Consider the following 21,105-nt stretch of genomic DNA (forward strand, 5'->3'; position numbering starts at 1 on the left):
AGCTCAGCACTTCTGCTGGTCTATAGCTTGGAAAGCTGCTGTGCCATTTCTGTCCCCTGCTGGTGTGGTTACCTGGAGCGTGATCCCTATCGATATTGGGTGGATTTTGCCCTGGTTGGGGGAGGGTGCGGAGCAAGTTCTTTACAGCCTGGAGGCAAATGCCAGGCTGCTACCTGATGACCCCTTTGCATGGCTGGGTTGTTGCATAGCTTTTGGGCAATGGTCCCACAAGCCCAGCCTACAGCCTGGCTCCTTTCTTGCTTAGCACTCTCGTCCCCACATATTGGCCACTGCTTTGCTTCCCTCCCAGCCTTTGGCAAGTAGGGGTGTCTGCCCTGCCTGCTCCTGGCAGGGGGCGGTTCGTCACCTGGCAGCACAGGCGAACCTGGAGGCAAGGCTGGTGGTAGTTGTAGGGCCTAGTGCTTCACCTTGTTCCCAGCATCCTGCTGCAGTCAGGAGGCGGAGAAAGGAAACTGCTGACTGTGAAGGTGGGCACCTGAACCTCACAACTTCTTTGTCACTGTCTGGATGCTCACTGCTCTTCAAATGGAGGTAGAGCAAGCATTTGGCTGCTGTTACACCAGATTCCAAGATGCCCGAGTCCCTCGTGTTCAGACAGCTCCGACATGCTGTCCCATGCAATGGGAGAAGTGTGGTTAAACTAGGAGACTCTGTCTTCTCTATTTCTACCACTAATTCACTGTCTGACCATGGGCAAGGCTCTGTTCTCATGGCCTGTTTCCTGCTTTGGAAACGAAGGTCAGTAATACCTGCCGATATCCTCTTTCCTCAGGAGATCCCAAAGCCCTCTGATAGAGAAAGATAAAGGCAAACCTTTGTTCACGGATGGGGAAACCGAGGCACAGAGTGGTTGGACGTGACTCACCCAAAGTCGTGGTGTCAGTGGGGCTGGAAGCTAGAACTAGCCATTGCTGCCGCCTCTTCCCAGCTGAAGCTTTCGGAGCATTTCTACCCTTTTTCAAAAACAAATTTGGGGCCCAAACCTTCTCCAGCTGTTAAAGGATTGCAGCTGCAAAGGCAAGCTCCATGTCGTGGCACACACAACGGCCGCTCGCATGAACCGGATGCAGCCGGGCTGGGCCATTTGATCAAGGCGTCGCGGCAGGGAGGAATCTGACGTCTTGGGCTGCTTCCTTTTCCATCTCAACCTTTATTAACCGCCTCCTCCCCCCCCAATTCTCATCTGACATTTCAGTGCAGACAACATCTGTGAAGCTGAATTTTGAGGCAGGGCCAGAGAGACATTCCTAGGCCCTCGCTGACCTTTAGACAGAGCGAGTGTTTCTCGTCGTCTCCCTGGAACAGCTGCGTGGGGTTCTGCCTGCCTGGGCAAGTCTCTTTGGTTCGTCTCTCCTCCGCCTCCCCCCGCTTCTCTCTTGCCATGTGTAAATACCGGCCAGCATAGCCGCCCCACCACAAACGTTCAAACAATGTACGGTGCTAATTGGTGCAGGAGGGTTGGCAGGGTGTGTCGTGAACGCTGAATTAGGAGGTTTATAAATAAGCTCTTGCATTCTTTCACAGTACAGCTGGCTCCTGTGTGGGGTGGCACCCCATCTTTACTCCTTTGGTTTGCATCAGCCCCAGCAGAAGCCACTGTTATCGTTTGGGGCAGAGGGATTCCCATGGGGCTGAACTCGCCCATCTCCAAAGCTGCCGGGTGAGGTAGCTGTGGTTACCATCCTGGGAGCTGGAACTCCTGAATTCTTCTAGCTCTGCTACTGATGCAGCACATGACCATAGCCTTGTCACAATGCTGCCTTGTGCCTCAGTTTCCCCTCTCTAAAACTTCCTGATTCTTGTGTGGAGGCTTAATGTCTGTAAAGAGATCCTCAAATCAATAGCATTTTAAGAGTCTGGAGTGTTTCTTTATATATAATTTTAGAGATTTGTGTGTCTCTGAGTCCATCTGTCTACATGTCCATTTGTTCAAGAACTCTTCCTAAATGGTAAGACCTAGGACCACCAAATTTGGCAAGCAGTTTCCTCTTCTCCTAACTTAAAGCAAGGTCAGAAAACAGGAAGTGCTGGGAGTGGGACTGTTTCCCATAACATGGAAAAGGAGGGGCACAGAGATGAAGGACACAATACTGAGAATAGCTACTGGAGGAGCCATACCACCCAGGGAGTGGGCAGTGGGGCTGGGGTTCTGCCATCTTGCCTACCACCAGACAGGATAAGAGCTCCCCTGCCCCTCGCCCTTCCCCCCACCATGGCCCTTGGCCATAGCGCCCATGGCAGGGAGAGAAGAGACCCTTAGTGGCCAGTGGAGAGCCTGGGAGGGGGGAAGAAGGCCTCTGGGGTCTCAGATGTGAATGTCATGTGAACTTTTTGGGGCCCCCTGTGCTGTTGACAGAGAGGGAGTGGGGCTCCCTTGTCAAGTTGGTATTGGGTTCTTCCCAGGGAGCTGTGCTGACTGAGCAGGCTGTGGCATGCCAACGAAGCCATAGCCCTGCATGCCAGGTTGGTATCATGCTCTGTCTCACTGAGATGACTTAGGCTTGAACAAAGTTGCCTGGCTCACTGTCCCCAGTGGGGAATGGCAAGGAAGTCTGGCATGAGCAAGCTCTTAAAGCCAAGATTAGGAGCTGGGAGTCCTGGGTCAGTGGATGACCTTAGCCAAGTTGCAGCCATTCTTCATGCCTCTGAAACAGAAGGTGGAGCATGGGTATCTGTCCCAGAGAGAGGCCCCTGATTGCTGAGCTCAGTGTAGAGCTGCCGTTAGTCCCCAGCAGCTGTGATTCTGGCATTGTTCAAAAGTGGCTTGTGGTCTGGCTCCCAGCATCCTCATGTTTGGGAACTTCTGTTATCTGCATTAGGGTAGCATCTTTGGGCCCCGCGGAGAGAGGGCCGCATTGCTCTGGGCCTTACACAGTGGGAGATGATCCCTGCCCGTCAGAGCTTGCAGATTAAACAACAGACTGAAGGGCAGTAGAGGAAATGACTAGATGTTTTGCCTTGGTGTACTTGGTGGTTGGAGTAATTCAGAACCCCTAGCATGGGCATAGATATACGCTGGTGTAAGAGTGCTTTGGACCAATATAACTTTTTCCTTTTCCCTACAAGAATAAACTGTACTGGCAAAATGCCCTTTATACTGGCATGGATGCATTCCCACCAGGGACTCGTGCTGCTTTAACAAGACCAGGACCATTAAAGCACTGTAGCCTGTTTGTCTGTCTGCGTGTAAACAAGGCCTGGGACTGAAAGCTGGAGCGGTGTGGGGCAGCCTAGACTTTATAGCATGTGCCAAAAGACTCTGCTTTCTCCTCTTTCAGTTTTAGCTCAAGATGGACACCTCTAAACTCTTTGCTTGGGCAAGCCACAGATGCTTATCTGAAGTCATGGAGCACATTGATGGTAAAGCCAGGGATAGAAGCCAGGTGTCCTCTTTCCAGAGCTAGGCCATGCTGCTCCCTGTGGATTCTCTCTCCTTAAGACCATGTTGGTGGCTCAGGCAGACTGCAGGAAAGGAGGATGAAGTAGTGTGTTCTAGGAGGGAAGGGGGCCTGGCAGTCATGTTATTACACAGCCACTCTAGGAGTGTGAAGGAGCCTTTTCCTCTGTCCTTGGTATAATTCAGGCCTGATCTGACCCCTTTCTCTTGCCTACTCTGCCCCACTAGTGCCTGGAGCACCTAACTAACCCTGGTCCTTGCTGGGAAGAGTGGGGAGGGTCCCTGTAGGAATGGGTGGTGGTGGAGTGAGCATGCATGGCTTTAAGCAGCAGGAAGAGAGATTCCCCTCCCTGACAGCAGAATGTTCATAAAGGCTCCTCTTGGGCTTTCTCACCCAAGGTTCCTCTGTTTGCTTCCTTTTCATTGCTTGCAGTGTGAATAGGTCTCATCCATGAGACCGGCTGAGCCAAAGTGAGAAGTTCTGTCTCTCTTCCAACACTTTGTTTGGTATGTGCTGTTTTAATGTGATATCCCTGTAAGCCAGATAAATGCTCCCCTCACTTTTAATCTGGCTTTGATCTTGGCCTCAACAACATCCAGTGGCAATGAGTTCCACCGTCTACTTGTGTGTCATGGGGGTGAACATAGCCCCTTCTCCCTCTCCTCTAGGTGCCTGACTCAAAATTCTGGCGGCTGACTAATTACTTTGGCTTCTAGCTGTTTGAGGCTGTAGGCTGGCTAGCTGCGCCCATCCCCTTATGCTCCGGAAGACCAGCCCATCTATGATGATACCACTCATACTGTGCTTTAGTTGGTTTCAACATGCTTTTACAAAGGGCATCAGTAGCATTATCTCCATTTTATGGATGGGGTATATGAGGCACAGTGGCAACAAGGCCTGACCCAGGACTGTGACAGAGCTGGGAATAGCACCCAGAATAGTCAGGGCTTTGTTCACTAGGCTACACTACCTCTCTCTAGTGGGTGGGCCCTTCCACTGCTGTGCAGGCAGAGATATAAACCTCTCTGTGGCACATCTAGGGATTTTTAGCCTCAGACTCTAGTGAAAGAACAGACTGAATTGTGAGAATTTCTCTGCAACCAAGGGGCTGAGATGACAATGAATAATAGACGGCAGCAACGTATGGAGGATGTACTGTGCCAGACAAACTCGAAGGTGTTTTATTTTCATTGGCTGGCATTGGAGGCAGCAGAGAGCATGCTGGAGGGACGTCAGCAAAGCATTTGAGATGGTCTCACGCTCCTGTCTTGGGGGATTAGGTCCAGTGCACTTGAATCCAAGCACTCTCTGGGCTGGAGCAAACTTGTATGGTATTGGGGTGAGGCCAGGGTGCCACACGTCTGCTGGCATTCAGCCTGTCTTTTATTTAACAACCAGGAAGAGTTTGCCAAATTAATTGCCTGCCTGAAATCGGGGTGGCAGAAGCCAGGAGAGCTAGAAAAGTTGTGGGCATGGACAAGAAATAGCCAAGGATCTGTGGTGTCAGCTGTTGTGATTTCTCTTCATGAGTTTCTTGCTATGTGGTGTCTCTGTATTCCTTAAAGCGCCATTTTCTGGAGTCATGTGACAGAATTTCAGCTTGCTTTTTTGTAATTACTGGAAGGTGCTAATCCTCTTGGCTATGCAGAGAAACTAGAAAACGTGACCCCCTAATGTTCAGAAACTGGAAAGCAAATACAAAGAGTTGAAATGTTGGATTTTTTTTAACCTTATGATTATTTTTAAGTTAACCTCATGACTTTTTGTACTTGACTCAATTTTTGGAAGGGTTGGAATACTGGATCTGATCCTTTTTTTTTATAGTGCTTGCTGCTGCAAGTACATGTTGCCTTTGTGGAACTAGCTGGCTATAGCAAATGCTATGCCAAGTAGTGAGTGTCTGCAGGCTCTGACCTCCAAAGGAAAATCTTATTTGTGCCTATTCAGTGGGCAGGGGCTTGAAGGGAGACGCCATGAGTGATGGTGGGCGGTGAATTGGCGGTGAGTTTGCAGTGTAGCTGGGGCCGGGTCATTCAGCTGCCCTTATGATAGATCAGAGGGGTGTTAGGTGTCCATCTAGCATGCCTGGAACTAGCCCTGGCTCCCAAGGGCAGTACAGGTACCTCATTGCCTGGAAGGCATCACTGACTAGGGCTGAGCTGAGATTTGCACCTGATCCATTAGCTGAAGCCACCAGCAACTGTCCCCAAGCTGCAGGAGGGCGAGAAGCGGTGCTCTGAATGGCTTCGGGTAGGAGTGCATGTAGTCACTCCTCTTCCGAGCGTTGTTCCCCCATCAGGTTTCCTCTCCTTTTCAATAAATCTTGCTAAAGACATAAACAGTAATAAGAAGGTGTTCTACAAATACATTAGAAGCAAGAGAAAGACCAAGGACAGGGTAGGCCCATTGCTCAGTGAAGAGGGAGAAAATCACAGGAAACCTGGACATGGCAGAGGTGCTTAATGACATCTTTGGTTCAGTTTTCATCAAGAAGTTTGGTGGTGACAGGATGCCTAACATAGTGAATGCTAGTGGGAAGGGGGTAGGTTTATAAGTTAAAATAAAAAAGGAACAAGTTAAAAATTACTTAGAGACGTTAGATGTCTACAAGTCACCAGGGCCTGATGATATGCATCCTAGAATATTCAAGGAGCTGATAGAAGGGATATCTGAGCCTTTAGCTATCGTCTTTGAAAAATCCTGGAAGTAAGGAGAGATTCCAGAAGACTGGAAAAGGGGCAAATACAGTGCCCATCTATAAAATGGGAAATAAGAACAATCCAGGAAACTACAGACCAGTCAGTTTAACTTCTGTGCCAGGGAAGATAATGGAACATGTAATTAAAGAATTCATCTTCAAACATCTGGAAGATAATAAGGTGATAGGGAACAGCCAGCATGGATTTATAAAGAACAAATCATGTCAAACCAATCTTATAGCTTTCTTTGATAGGATAGCAAGTCTCGTGGAGAAGGGGTGTATGTGGTATACCTAGAATTTAATAAGGCATTTGACACAGTCTCTCATGACCTTATCAATGAACTAGGGAAATACAACCTAGGTGGGGCTACTATAAGGTGAGTGCATAACTGGCTGGATAACCATTTTCAGAGAGTACTTATTAATGGTTCACAATCCTGCTGAAAGGACATAACAAGTGGGGTTCCACAGGGGTCTGTTTTGGGACCGGTTCTGTTCAATATCTTCATCAGTGATTTAGATGATGGCATAGAGAGTATGATTATCAAGCTTGAAGATGGTATCATGCTGGGAGGGGTTGCAAGTGCTTTGGAGGACAGGGTCATAATTCAAAATGATCTGGACAAACTGGAGAAAGGGTGTGAGGTAACTAGGTTGAAGTTTAATAAAGATAAATGCAAAGTGCTCCACTTAGGAAGGAACAATCAGTTTCACACATTCAGAACGGGAAGTGATTGTCTAGGAAAGAATACTACTGAAAGGGATTTAAGGGTCATAGGGGACCACAAGTTAAACATGAGTCAACAGAGTGACACTGTTGCAAAAAAAATAAGCATGATTCTGGGATGCATTAAGAGGAGTGTTGTGAGCAAGAGATGAGAAGTCATTCTTCTGCTCTACTCTGCGCTGATTAAGTCTCAACTGGAGTATTGTGTCCAGTTCTGGGCACCACTTTTCAAGAAAGATGTAGAGAAATAGGAGAAGGTCCAGAGAAGAGCAACAAAAATGATTAAAGGTCTAGAAAACATGTCTTATGAAGGAAGACTGAAATAATTGGGCTTGTTTGGTTTAGAAAATAGAAGATGGGGGCACATAGCAGTTTTCAAGTACCTAAAAGGGTATTACAAGGATGAGAGAAACATTGTTCTTCTTGGCCTCTGATGACAAGAAGCAATGGGCTTAAAACTGCAGCAAGGGAGGCTTATGTTGGACATTAGGAAACACTTCCTGTCTGTCAGGGTGGTTAAACACTGGAATAAATTGCCTGGGGAAGTTCTAGAATCTCCATCACTGGAGATACTTAAGAGCAGGTTGGACAGATGTCTATCAGGGATGGTCTAGACTATGTTTGGTCCTGCCGTGAGGGTAGGGGACTGGACTTGATGACCTCTCAAGGTCCCTTCCAGTTCTAGTATTCTGTGATAACCCAAACCACTTGAACACTTTGACTGCCCGTTAGGCATTTTTTCCAGCTATTAGTTCACTTTAGTGGCTCTTTTTTGCACTTTCTCCAATATTTAATCCTCTTTTAAAACGTGAACCTCAAAACTGTGCTCAGGATTCTCATGCTGGCTGAGCAGTGCAGAAGACCAAGGTGCTTAATTAGAATGTGAAGATGAGCCTGCGAACTGGACACAGATGTGGCTCAATTAGTGCTCCCACCCAGTGTCCTAATGCTGCTAGGGAAGGAAAGCTGAGAATAGGGGCTACTGTAAATTCAACAGGTCTGCCAGGATGATTGTCATAGCTGTGGATTTTGAGCTTGCCCATCCATGGCTGTCACAGGTCCCATTTGCTCATTGGAAGTGTATGTTTGCAGCCATGATCTGGAAACGCCACAGTTAGAACACGGTGATAACTATTAACATCTTCAGAATCTCTTGAAATGTAGCCTGTGCTTTTATTACTGTTTCACGGGGAGTAATTTTGAACACACTCCAGGAATGGTTTGTGGGTTCTGGAAGATAAGTTATAACATGGCAAATTATGCAACTTAAAGGACCAAATCGTTCTCAAAGGTGGGGCTGCGCATTCTATGCTGCTGACAGTGATGAAGATTTTGGCTCAGGTTTTCAAAGGGAGACTGTCCCTTCTAGGAGGAAGCCTAGAGTTTAAAAATGTGGGTTGTGCCCATGAAAGCTCATAACACCATCTACATTTTTTGTTAGTCTCTAAGGTGCTTCAGGACTATTCATTGTGTGTTACGTTTTTTTTTCTATTACAGGCTAACAGGGCTACACTTCTGAAACTTTAGACTGTAAGGTGTTATCCTGGCACCTGAGACACCCATGTTCAATTCTGCACTGTCACCTGGGGCAAGGCATTTAGGGGGAACACTGATTTTTTCAGGGTGAGTTAGCATCCAGCTGCCATTTGGACTTTTGACAGCAGAATTCCTTCTTAACTTCTGCCTTGCTTTCCCCATGTAATGCCTCACAATAGGATGGACAGGTAAATACACTAAGTATTGTGAGGTGTGCAAATGCTTTAGAGCTGGGACCTGGATGTTAAGTGCTTACAGACTTGATTTTTCAGCTCTTTATAAAGGAGAGTTGGTGTCTGTCATGTAATAGGGAAACTGAAGCACAGGTGAGGACTAGTCTCCATGCTGGGTGGCATGGGCAAGTGATTTTTGTGTATGTCCGAACTGCTGATCCAAAGGCCTGGTTTCCAGTACACAGGTGTGCAGGATTTTCTGAGACTGCGGCCCCTCTAAGAGGCTGCCACAATAGGGCCTCTGAATCTCAATCACTTGAAGGTCCCTTTTCAAAGTCCCTGTGCTCTGCCCACTGCACCATGCTGCCTCTGCCCAACTTTAATAACTTTGGACTGACACTAGTTCTGATTCAGAACCATCTGTGAAAACCACCTCTGCCTTGGATTGGCCCGGAAGGGGAGATTGCAGATGGCTTCTTTCCATCTTGCACCCTTAATGCTGAATTACTGTGCCCGCCCCGCATCCCTTGACTCTCTAGCCAGGGCCATTCTGGTTAGCTCTGGACTGTCAGGAAATCCTAATACACATTCACATTGTTCTCTCAGACAATCTGATTATTGAAGCCCTTTCTGCAAGGCCGGGTGTGGGTGTGGGTGTGCCAGTTGGCTGGGAGGGGAAGGTCGAGGGCAGTTTTACCTTGCGTCTGTCTGTTCAGACAAGCCTGGAATTTTCACGCTGCAAGTGCCCTGGGCCATCTCCCTGGACGACTGCATGGGCTTTTCCTTTTCCAAACCCCACTGCCAACTAGGCAGCATCGCTTGACGGGAAGCTGGCACGGGTGGCACAGATGCCCTCTTGACAAGTGATTAAAGGCTGATCTCCACACACACCCTTTACTCGTGGCTTGTCCATACAGGGTCCTCCTGGAATTTTTTTCTGGTCATGACCAGTGTTCCCTGTAAGCTGAGCACTTGGGTGGCCACCCAACAGAGATTCAGGAGTTGCCCAGCTGATTAGCAGAGTGCCCACCGCTGGTTCTCATCTGCTGGTCTATAGCTTGGAAAGCTGTTGCTTGCTCTCTGAGTTGAGCATCCTGAGTCATGTGGAAGACACGAGGCAGCGTTTGTGGGTGGAGCTGTCCTAGCCTTAGCATAGAGAGCACTCAGCTCCTCTGATGGCGAGGCAAACGTATTGGTGCAGGGGTATATGGCCTTGGAATGGGGCACGAGGGAAGCCAGGGGTGCTGCTGCGGGACACTGAACTGGAGCATCATGGCACTGGGGGATTGTATAAGGCTGGGAGGGGTCCCTGGTGATGAATGGTGCAGGGCGGGGCTGGATGGCATAGGCTGGTAGCGGCTACTCCGAAAATCTCTTACTCACATGATGCCTTCATAGTTTTTAAGCAGCTAATTAAAAAGGGATTAAGGTGTTTTGTGGGCAGCACCACTGGCTGAGTCACCGCTGCTGCTGGTAGTGCTGCCATGGCGCTGGGTAAACAGTGTCCCCCTCATGTCTTTGGTAGGAGTGTGCATGCCAGTTCCTTTGCTGGGGCATGTCACAGCCAAAGGCGTGGGCTGCCGATGGGCAGCTTCCCATCTGGGAGGGTATCCAGGGCCCAGAAGGCCTGCTGGTGGGTGCCAAACCTGTGCCAGTAAGGGGGCACTCAATCAGGCTCTGGTGAGAGGCCCTGGAATGGCAGCATTGAAGGTATCTTCCAACAGATCTGGGGCAGCAAGCTGGGCACCTCCACGCTAGGAGGTCAGGAGAGTAATGGGTTCTGGGACTGTTCAACTGGGTGCTGCCAGCTGCTGGTGGGCCTCCCTGGAGATCACTTCCCTCCCCAGGCTTTAGGAAATGGGGCACCAGGGGGAGCCACCAAAGAATCTCGGCCTGTGCCCTAACCCAGGAAGCACCTGGAAATATCACCTCCCAAATCCTGCTTGGACTGGGTCTGGTGACACTTCCAGAGGTAGGAATAGAATACCACTCAAGGAATTCCTCCCCTGCTCACTGGAGGGCTGCTCTTCCCCCATCCCAGGGGGCTCTGCCATTGACTTCAGGATTCCCCTCCAAATACCTTGACGCCCCCAGGCCTTTGAAGTTGCTTTGCAAGATTCCAGTTGTCCTGTGGGAGAGCTGGACCACGAAATGTGGAGCCATAGGCCTGGAATGGTTGCTGAGGTCACACCTGTTACATCTGCCCAGCCAGAAATGGATCATGGTCTGTCTTCAGACACCGTAGGGCCTTTCCCCGCACCGTCCTGCTGAGGCCGCACGCCTTTCCCCGCACCGTCCTGCGGAGGCCGCACGCCTTTCCCCGCACCGTCCTGCTGAGGGTGCACACTTCCTCCTGCGCAGCCTCGACTGAGCCCTCGCCAGTGGATTTGCAATTGTTCTTGTGCCAGCATTGTCCTTTGGCTCCTAAAGCTCTTCGCGCTGTAATTCACCAAGAGCAGGTGGAACCCCTCAGCCATCATCTGGCTAGACAAGCCACGCCCCTTCCATCTCCTCTTGAGAGACTGGCTGTGTTGCCCTGCTCAGCCCAGGGGCTCTTGTTTGCACATGCTGTGGTTTGAATGCCGTGTCCGTCCCAGCAGGGCTAGGAGAGGTAGGGCTGCAGTGATTAGGGTTCTAGCCTGGGCACACCTGGCTTCAATTCCTGGCTTTTTTTTTCTAAGTCCTGTGTGATCACGGGCAAGTCACTTACCCTCTCTGTGCCTCTGTTCCTGGAGATTGGGGACACCTGTCCTGCCCCCATCCCCATGGCCATTCTGCATCCCCTTCTCCCCCTTACCCCACACCTGCTCAGAGCAATTTCTGTCCCTGTGAAACTTGTCCTCTTAACATGATGCTGAGCAGGTTCCTTCCCATCCACCTGTATGTAGGACCAGCTCCTGGAATGATGCTGTCATTGGCTCCAGGCCTGTCTGGATGCCACATGCATGCATAACTTGCAGCCACGTGCATTATCTGCTGCTCTCATCGAAGGAGCCAACCCTATGTAAGTATCCTTCTCTTCTAAGCTTGCTTCCAGACAGGGAACGTTTAGTCTCTTTGCAGTGTTGTTCCTTGTCAAGGAGTGACCTGAGCTGACTTCGTCTTCCAGAGCCTCATGCTGATTTTATTTTAGTGCTTAGATGGATGAGCAGTTCTCAGAATCCCGTGGCAATGCAGCGACCGAGTGGAAAAATGTAAACCACTGACCCTTTCCATGGCTTGGCAGGAGTCGGCAAATATTGGTTCAACATGCAGCCGGCTTCGAGACACAGGGTGGGGTGGAGGAACTGAAATGGACAAGATGCTTTGAGCCTATTGCAAACTAATCTGTCAGATCCAGCTGTCGGCCAGTTTGTGTGTTGTTTTCATGATTACACTGTGTGCCGACTCTTGCCACTGTGATCTTATGAGTGTGAATAAGATTCTTCCTATGAGGTGAGCCCAGGCAGCTCTGGGGAGAGGAGGTTGTCTCGTTTCTGATCCCTGAAGGGATATTTTTCCACGCAGCTGCGTTAGGAGGGACAAGGCCCCGGCTTGCTACAGGCAGGAAACAAAAGCTGATGTCTGTGAAGCAAGAGTTGGAATGTCGGGCACTGTCCAAAGAAAACCTCATGACACAGAGCTTGCCTCATGAATCTGCAAAGCTCCCAGCCTTGTAAACATCCCACACTCCTCCCCAAACCCCCAGATTTTCCAATTCCCTTTGGATTTCCAGGGCAACAGGGACTGAAAATGCAACTTTTCTACCCCCCCTCCCCCTCCACCACCATTGCCCTCTCCAAACCAGGTCCCGAGTCAAATGCATTTAATACAGCCTGTACCACTTGGACACGATCTAGTTTCTCTTTCCAGCAGAAGCTGTTTCTTTGAACGAGTCCCCTTTCCTTCCCAGCCTGATGACTTTTCAGGGCTCTCTGGGGGAGTTGCTTGTGGGGCATTCTGGATGGTCTGTAGGAGGTAGGGGGTGTCCTCAAACGACTTGTTGCAGACTTCCCCCCGCCCCCGTGTTTGAAAGGACCGAGTGATCTCATTCTGCTCCCTAGATGATGCCTCTTTCTTCCTCAACTAGCCAATTAGCCCCTCATAAGACGGGATTTTCAGGTCTCTCCTCTATCTTGGCCTTCTCTCCTGAGCCTCCGGTCTCTCGCTCCCGCTCTCTCTCAGCTCTCCTCCACCTCCTGTCTCTCTCTTTCTCTTCTCCCCTTCCTGCCTCTCACTCTCCCTTTCTCTTCTCCTCCTCCTCCTCCTGCCTCTCTCTCCCCTCCACCTCTCCCCACCCTCCTTCCCCTTCCCCTCCCCCTGCCAAGCTGCCGCAAGGGAGGGGGGGCGGGGCGGGGCGGTGACGTACATGGCTGGGGGCAGGGCCGTGTATGTCACCAACCCGCCCCCCCTTTCCCCTCCCGCCACAGGGGAGCCCAAACGGCCCCTTGCGCTGCTGGCTCCCCTGGCGGCTCGGCTGAGGGGCGCAGTACTCAGCTGAGTGCCACAGCTGGAGGGGAAGGGGGGGCAGTGACGTCACATCACTGCCCCGCCCCCTTCCCCTCCGTCCGTAGCGGCTCGGCTGAGGGGCGCAGTACTCAGCGCCACGGCGGGAGGGGAAGGGGGGGCGGTGACGTCACATCACTGCCCCGCCCCCTTCCCCTCCGTCCGTAGCGACTCGGCTGAGGGGCGCAGTACTCAGCGCCACGGCGGGAGGGGAAGGGGGGTGGTGACGTCACATCACTGCCCCGCCCCCTTCCCCTCCGTCCGTAGGGGCTCGGCTGAGGGGCGCAGTACTCAGCGCCACGGCGGGAGGGGAAGGGGGGGCGGTGACGTCACATCACTGCCCCGCCCCCTTCCCCTCCGTCCGTAGCGGCTCGGCTGAGGGGCGCAGTACTCAGCGCCACGGCGGGAGGGGAAGGGGGGGCGGTGACGTCACATCACTGCCCCGCCCCCTTCCCCTCCGTCCGTAGCGGCTCGGCTGAGGGGCGCAGTACTCAGCGCCACGGCGGGAGGGGAAGGGGGGGTGGTGACGTACACGGCCACGCCCCTTGGCCATGTACGTCAGCACCCTGCCCTCCTTCCCCTCCTGCCAGGGCCCAGCTGAGCGGGGTGCTGATGTACACGGCCAAGGGGCGTGGCCATGTGTGTCAGCGTTACAGACTCGCAGACACGGGGCTACTATCTTGCACAATGTGGGCAAGGCCTGACATCTCTTCTGTCTGACCCTGACCTCCTCTTGCCAGGCGGGCAGGTTGACTGGCTTGTCACTTCCTTACTCTCTTCTGTTGAAAGAGTTCTGAAATCTGGCAGAGCCCTCCTTTCCCCCCATGTTGGGCAAATAAGCCCTGCCAGTAGGCAGAGCTAGAGCACTAAATAAGTGACCTCGGCCAAAGGGCTGCAAAGGGACAGCCAGTCTCAAAAGCCATTCACGCCACCTGGTGCTAGTGCCACAGATTTAAACTGGGCCTGAGAGCAGAGGGACATCCTCTTTCACCCCCTGCCCTGCTACAAAATGCCCCTGGCTGGGGACAGATGACACCTGCAGTCCAGGCTTCCCTCTGGATCAGGACTGAGGCCCACTTGTGCAATGCAGAGTGCTTGGCAGCACTGGCGGGAGACCTTTCTGGGGCAGACAATGTGTCATTCTACAGCTCAGGGGTTGTGGGCCTGGTGGGTAGTGGGGATATCAGTGGATAACTGGTGGCCCAGCTGGCTGGAGCGGCCTCATGCCTGCCCCGTTTAAGCAGTTAAACATAATGTTTAGCGGGTTAACTGACTGAATGGGATTTTACATTCCTAGTGGGCAGGGACTGACCCCATCCTCTGTGGTGCTGCGTGAGGGGAAGGTCCTGGCTAGCTGGGAATGGTGAGAGCTGCTGCCTCGGGAGTTCCTGCTTGCTGGGTCCCCAGGCCGGCATCTGCTCTTGGGGACTGATTCCACTCTGTTCTCTGCAGCTCCTGGAGTACGTGGGCAAGGGGAAGAGCATCATCGATGTGGGACTGGCCCAGGCCAGGCACCCTCTGAGCACCAGGAGTCACTACTTTGAGGTGGAGATTGTGGACCCTGGGGAGAAGTGCTACATTGCGCTAGGCCTGGCCCGGAAGGTAAAGCTGCTTCGGGGAAGGACCCTCTACCTGGGTGCCTCATCTGTCCACTGTGTGTGTCTGTCCGCGAGCCTGCGTATAGCAAGGGTGGGCTGAGCTGGGGCTCAGGACATATGGCTGCAGTTCCTGGCCTCGCCCCACTTCCAGCGTGACCTTAAGGCACTTACTCTGACCTGTGCCTCTGTTTCCCACCTGTCAAGCAGGGATAAATCTCCCCTACCTCCCATGCTGGGCAGAAGGATACAATCTGAGAGCACGTGGGGTGCTGATATGAGGGTGATTAAGGCCATATCAAATCCTAGGTAATGTCCCTGATCACCCAGACCTGCCAAGGGCTGTTAGCACTCCTGGCTCTGTGTAAGGAAAGTGGGGAGTATGCCTACTGACTGAGTCTGGGCACCGGGGCTCCTTTCCTGTCTCGACTGTAGGCTCTTTCTGCAGCGCTTCACTTTCCCACGTGGCCATGGGAGACAGTTAATGTCTGCCTCTGGAGATGGACGGCAGGAGAGAGATCGCTTGTTATGTTCAGGCTCTCTGGCAGGAGGAAGAGAGCCTGGGGATGGATGGCTGTGGCAGGAGGGCACAACTGGGACCTTCCATCTGCTGTCACTACCTTCCGCCATCTCCAGCCCCTCCCTCGCCAGGGCTGGATGCCCACAGCCGGAGGCTGGGTTGGGATTAACTGCTACACCTCGTTGCAGGTGGAGTAACAGTTAATCCGAACTAAGGACTTAGTTCGGATTAACTTCTGAATGCCGCACGTAGCCGCAGGCAGTCAGTTCGAACTAAGGGGATTTAAAAATGGTGCCTGCCCGGGAACATGCAAATGAAGCCCTGGATATTTAAATTGCAGGCTTCATTTACAAGTTCAAATGCCTACATTAGCCACCCTAGTTTGAACTGGGGGCTAGTGTAGACATACCCTCAGTGGTTGTTCTGAGGAGGATTCCCGTCCATGTGCTGACCTGGCTTGACCCTGCTTAGCTTCCAAGAGCTGCCCTGATTGCTACATAAGCTGTGTGTTTTATCATCCTGCCTATTTCCTAAAAGCCCCTTTCTAACCATCCATGACCCCCAGCTAGAGAGTGATCCAGCCTGGCCCATTTCTTCTGTGAAGTCTCACCTGATTGCCATGGAGGCGCCACCCACTAGGTCGTGCTGCCTCTCTCTTGAGAATGCAAACCACCCCCGCTCCTTTCCGGTCAGATGCAGCATCTGTTTCTGGGTTTGTCCCGACATGTGGTCTGGGTTCATGCACACACGTTCGCCTCCCGGGCAATGCAGCGCATTCCCCGCCATCCCGCCCCAGCTGCGGCTAGTGTTCCTCGGGGCACGGCAGGCCTGCCAGGCCTATGCCGTGTGAGAGCCGGCCCTGGAGCTGGCGCTGCCAGTTTCCTTTCTCCCATGCCCTCACATTCCAGCTCTGCTCTGGTTGGCGTTGGCCATTTTACCCCCCTAGGCCTTGTGTGATGTTCTGGGGCAGTGAGTGGTTGGAGATGAGGGACTGGGCTCTCAGGTCAGTTCCTAGTGTCTGTCTGTGCTGTAAGACAGCCACCCTACTGCGCACCTCTGATGGCACTCTCAGCAGAGGCGCGCTTCGGTTCTGCTGCATTAACTGTGGTGGCTACGCCCACTGGCTTATCCAGGTTCTGGGAGCAAAATAAGCAATACCAGCATCAGCCGTTTTATACTGGGATAATGCTCTACAGTAGGGCTTTAATAGCAGAATCGTGGCAGCAAAACACTACCCCAACGGCGATAGCTCTGCCGATCAAATGGCTAAGTGCAAAGCAGGCTTAAAGAATGGGACCAGCACAGCCCTCTCTAGGTGCTTTCTTCCCTAAGAGAGAAGGTGTGTTCTAGTCCGAGGTCTGCTGCTGGTACTTCCCCCTCTGTGCCTCAGTTTCCCCATCTGTAATGTGGGGGTAACACTATCTCTTGTGGAGAGCACTTTGAGCTAAGAGCGAGGGCTGGTGATTAAGAAGAGCTGATGACAGGTAAACGCCAGAGGCAGACTTCACAGTTTGTTGTTTCACATGAGTTCTGCAATGAAAGCGAGGGAATCCATCTGGGGCCAGACCTCCAAGACTCCTCTGTTAGTAGGACAATAACGTGCCACGGGTGAATGGCCCTCAAGGGCTGGAAGTGCCGCTAGAGCGCAGGCAGGGAAGCAGCCAGAAACGACCCTGTGTAATCACGCTCTTCCTTGCCTGCGTTTGCTGCTGTGGGATGCAGCAAATAAGTAGAAATGGTCCCGAGGGCAGCCAGGTGGAACGTGACGGGTTATGAGCTGGAAACCCTGAATTCCATCGACCCCCTGTACTTCTTCAGTGCCATCATATGTGGGCACGTTACGGCCTGTGTATTTAAATCCCCCCACGCCCTCTGGGAGCAGGGCAGTTCTGTGGTACAAATGGGGAACTGAAGCACAGACGATGGGTCTGTCTACACTGTCCCCTGAACCTGAATCTGTGGGACCAGGGCTCTTGGACTTGGGATTCCTTGTGTGTCCTTACTCCATTGTGAACTTGGGTTTACAGCTGCTGGGCCTTGAGCTGTCAGCCCTGCGCTGTGGGGTCCTTGGAGCCAGGTCTTGTGGACTTGATGCCAAGTCAGACTGATTTGTGTGTGTATGGAAGGCAGCTTGGGCTCAAAGCAGTCAGGATCCAGGGTCAGAGTGCAGGGTAGACGTACCCTGGATACCTGGACCAAGGTCACACAGGAGCCGCTTCTTGACTCAGTCCCATGTTTGTGTCCCAACCATTGGACCATCCTTCCTGTCTGATGGCCAGGTGATATTGCTGTGGCTGGCAGCCCCGCAGTTCCTCTGAGGCCTGCAACGGAACTGTCCCCAGCCTTCCCGCTGTGGCGTCAGCCAGCACAGGCTCTGCACGGGGCTGGGCCACAGTGGAGCAAGTTGCAGCGCAGGTCCCAAGAGAATCTTTCAAACTGGCCCCAGAAAGCGCCAGAGAGCAGGTAGCCCTGAGTCACCCCTGACTCATGCTGGAGCTGGCTAGCCTGCTGGCAGCCTTCGGGCATCCCTGGTGCTTTGGGCTCTGTCTCGGTGCAGTGCCTCCTCATTCATTGCTCTGCAGCCATCTCATTCCAAGAGATTTACCTGCCGGAGAGTCATGCACCCGGGCAGGCCGTGCCATGGCCTCCCAATTAACTCACAACATCCAGTGGCTCTGAGTGCACAGGGGCCCTCCCTTTCCTGATGCCAAGAGAGTCTCAGCAGCTGCTGTCCAGCCCCTCTGTGGTGGGAGGTAGGCATGCAGGGACACCAGGGACATGGCGATTGGGGGTGTCTGCTCCACTTTCACAGCTGCATTTTCCATCTCCTCCCGAGGCCAAATGCTACCTCCCATTTTATAGGAAAATATTTTAGCATCCCCCGCGGCTGAGATGTAGGTGATAACCAGTGAAGTTGTGAGACCCACCCTCCCTCCTCTCTCTGCCTAGGACTACCCGAAAAACCGACATCCTGGCTGGAGCAGAGGGTCTGTGGCCTACCATGCAGGTGAGCGAGGCAGGACTGGAACGTGGTGGGGAATCAGTCTCTGCCCCTTCCCAATCTAACCAGCTGGGCATGCACTCTCCTGGTACATCAGCATCATCCCTGGGCTGTCCCCAGCAAGCAGCTGTGCACACCACTTGGGAGATGGGAGAGTGTCAAGTCCCCAACGCTGGACACCAAGTTTGTAGTGGGGGAGTTTTCCAAAGCACCTAAGGGAATTGGGTTCATCAGTGCCTCTGGGGCTTGTGTGCCGAACACTTGGGGGAACTTTACGTCAAAGGGTCCAGGTTTCGTTCTGCTCTGGGGCAGACCTGGCTGTGGGATGTGGCATCTGGGGAGTCCGCAATTGGCAGCCTGCCTTTGCACTGTCAGAACATCAAGGCTGCCTGTTTTCAAGCTATCTGAGGAGTGTGGAGGCCTGGTGCTCATTTAGTTTCTAACAGGAACTCAACATCTCAGTCCCTCGGTGGGTTTGCAAATTGCAGCTTTCAGTCCCTCCTTTGAGGTTAAGGCCCAGCTTGAGAGGGGCCTGGCTGGGGTGATTTACTTAGGGTTGGTTCCGCTTTGACCAGCGGGATTTCTAGGATTGGTTTCCCATGAGGCCCCGGGTGTGCTCACAAAGTTATCAGCCAAGAACGCTGGTCAATGTTCTGTCCACAAGTAGTTCCAGTTGCTTACAGTCCCGCTTGTTACTGCTGCCACATGCGGCTGGTGCTGGATGGTGGCGATTCTCTTAGTTATGAGACTGCTTGTTCTCTGGGCCAAATCCAGCTGGACCTGCCACATGCCAGAGGGTCTCAGTTCATCTGCCTGTTGCCTTCCAGTCTTCTCACATCAAAGCTGCCCTGGCCTCTTTCTGCTGCCAGCCTCTCCCCTGGGTCCTTGATGCTGGCTTCTGCCTGCTTTGAACTGCAGCCCACGAAGAGCAGCGAGTCCTGAGTAGGTTGCTAAGTCCCCACTCCTGCCTATCTGCTCATGGAGCCACAGGGAGGATGGTTCTCATCCAGCCCCTCTGTGGAAGCTTGGCCCAAACACTGAGGGCTGCAGACACCTTCCCCCTCCCAGGGCTCTTGGCAAGAGGTTGAAATGAAGCTGGCTCTTGTGTTGCTCACAGCGAAAGCCCAAGGGAGCAGGTGGTGCCTTGCAGCACTAGGCCCCTCAGGCAGAGCAGGGAGCAGCAGGTTGGACTCCCTGCAGCCTCCTTTCCAGAGAGGGTCAGGTGAGGTTCAGTGGCCTGCAATGTGCAAGAGGACAGATTAGATGAGCAGGGTGGTCCCTGCTGGCCGTCATCTCCAAGTGCAGTGAGATCTGAGCTTTCCCTCATGGTGCTCTGTCCTCCGCACTAGGCCAGGAGGGGCTGGCAAGCCAGACTGGGGTTCTCTTTCCGGCCTTGGGCTGTAACCCTGGCCTCCACCTGGGCCCTGTCAGCTGGGAAGGGGCTACAGGCATGTGAAACAGCTGTCCTCCTGTAGCTGCTCTCACCAGCGTGCTCCCCCAGCTGTGAGCTAAGTGCTGCTGGGTAAAGGGGGCGATTGTTCCTGTCACCTTTGGCCGCTGGGGCTTGGTACGGCAGCAGTTCTCAACACCTGGCCTACAGGCTGCATGCAGCCCAGTTAGCACACGGCTCTGGCTGCCCAGAATGGCAGGGTCCAGGTGGCTCTGCCTGGCCTGACGGGGATATGGTCACCAGCCATCCCCAGGCAGTAGGAATCTGGGGCTGTGCCCTTCAGGGTGGGGAACCAGGGCTACCACCTGGGCCAGGCCAGCCCAGCAGAGGGCAAGGGCTCCCAGCTGGTTCCACAAGATTGAGGGTCTGGGGCTGCCTGCCAGCTAGCCCTCCCAAGCTCCAAGGTTCATGCTTTAGCTCTGCATGGCAGGAGTCCAGGCTCTGGGACTCCCGGCCAGCCCCTTGGAATCAGGGGTCCTGGCTGCGGGGCTGCTGCCCAGCCCCACAAGGTCAGGTGCACATAACCACACAACTGAATATCGAAGGAGCCGCCTGGCAAGTCAAAGCCGCAGCTGTCTGCGCAGCTCCCCTGCTACCTCCTCCTGCCAAGGCTCGGCCATGTGTTCAGGAATAGGATGTGGCTAGCCCAGCAGTGGAGCTCGGAGTAGTATTTTTATTCTGCATGGCACATAGGGGAACTGAGGCACAGGGTGGCGATGTGGCTTGCCCCGTGTCATCCTGCAGGCCAGGGGCAGAGCTGAGACTAGAGCCCAGGTCTCTTGAGTCCGAGTCCAGCGCTGCAGGCAGGAGTTTTACAGCCAGCAGTACATGGACGTTGTCAACATCTCTGCTTGAGCCACCCCATTCGGGAGCCTCGTTGCCACTGTCTAGTGGTGCTGTGGGTTGTCTGCCTTCTTGCTGTCCCTGGTCTAGCTTAGCCCTTCAGTCTTGGCTCCTTGCAGCAGATCTGACTGGGGAACAGTGGATGCTGTCTCGACCCATGGTGACCCAGCGAGGCCTGGTCATGTGATCCTACCGGGTCCTCTGGCTCCAAGATGACCAGGCTGGAAGGCCTGGGGACCAAGCCTGCTGGGAGTCTCCTTCCCCCATGTTTGTGTTCCCTTCTGCGGGCAGTCTGACCTCCTGGGCCACGCTCCCTTTGTCTGATTCAGGGTTTTATTTTCTGTCTGACTTTTCTCTCTGAAGGGGAAGCTGTAAACGTTTTTGGTTCCTGGCGTTTTCTTTCCAGTGTTCAGCGCCAGGGGAACATTCAGATTCCTGTCCAAGTATTCGATCTGCTGCCTCGCAGGGCATTCCACTTTCCTTAGCTGGCCACTTCACCTTCCTCCTCCTCCACCTCTTCCTGGAAAAATTCTCCTGCTGCCTGTTCTCCCCTCGTGCTGCCCAGCCTTCCAGCGCCAGCTGCTGCTCCGCGCTGCCATAACCTCTGGCAGACACAGGCACTCCATGAAACCACAATAAAGCCACTCGCTGGGGA

At 53.0% G+C, this 21,105-nt stretch overlaps 1 protein-coding gene across 4 annotated transcripts in view; it reads left to right on the forward strand.

The window, feature by feature from the left end:
* SPRYD3 (SPRY domain containing 3) overlaps positions 1-21,105 on the forward strand; it is a 40,962-nt gene that overhangs the window by 11,371 nt on the left and 8,486 nt on the right. For all 4 annotated transcript variants that reach the window (XM_075915913.1, XM_075915912.1, XM_075915910.1 and 1 more), the window contains exons 7-8: positions 14,494-14,643; positions 18,106-18,163. In XM_075915913.1, coding sequence (XP_075772028.1) covers positions 14,494-14,643; positions 18,106-18,163 — 208 coding nt within the window. The remainder of the gene's footprint in view (positions 1-14,493; positions 14,644-18,105; positions 18,164-21,105) is intronic.

The sequence above is a fragment of the Pelodiscus sinensis genome, unplaced genomic scaffold, assembly GCF_049634645.1.
Source record: "Pelodiscus sinensis isolate JC-2024 unplaced genomic scaffold, ASM4963464v1 ctg94, whole genome shotgun sequence".
NCBI lineage: Eukaryota > Metazoa > Chordata > Testudines > Trionychidae > Pelodiscus > Pelodiscus sinensis.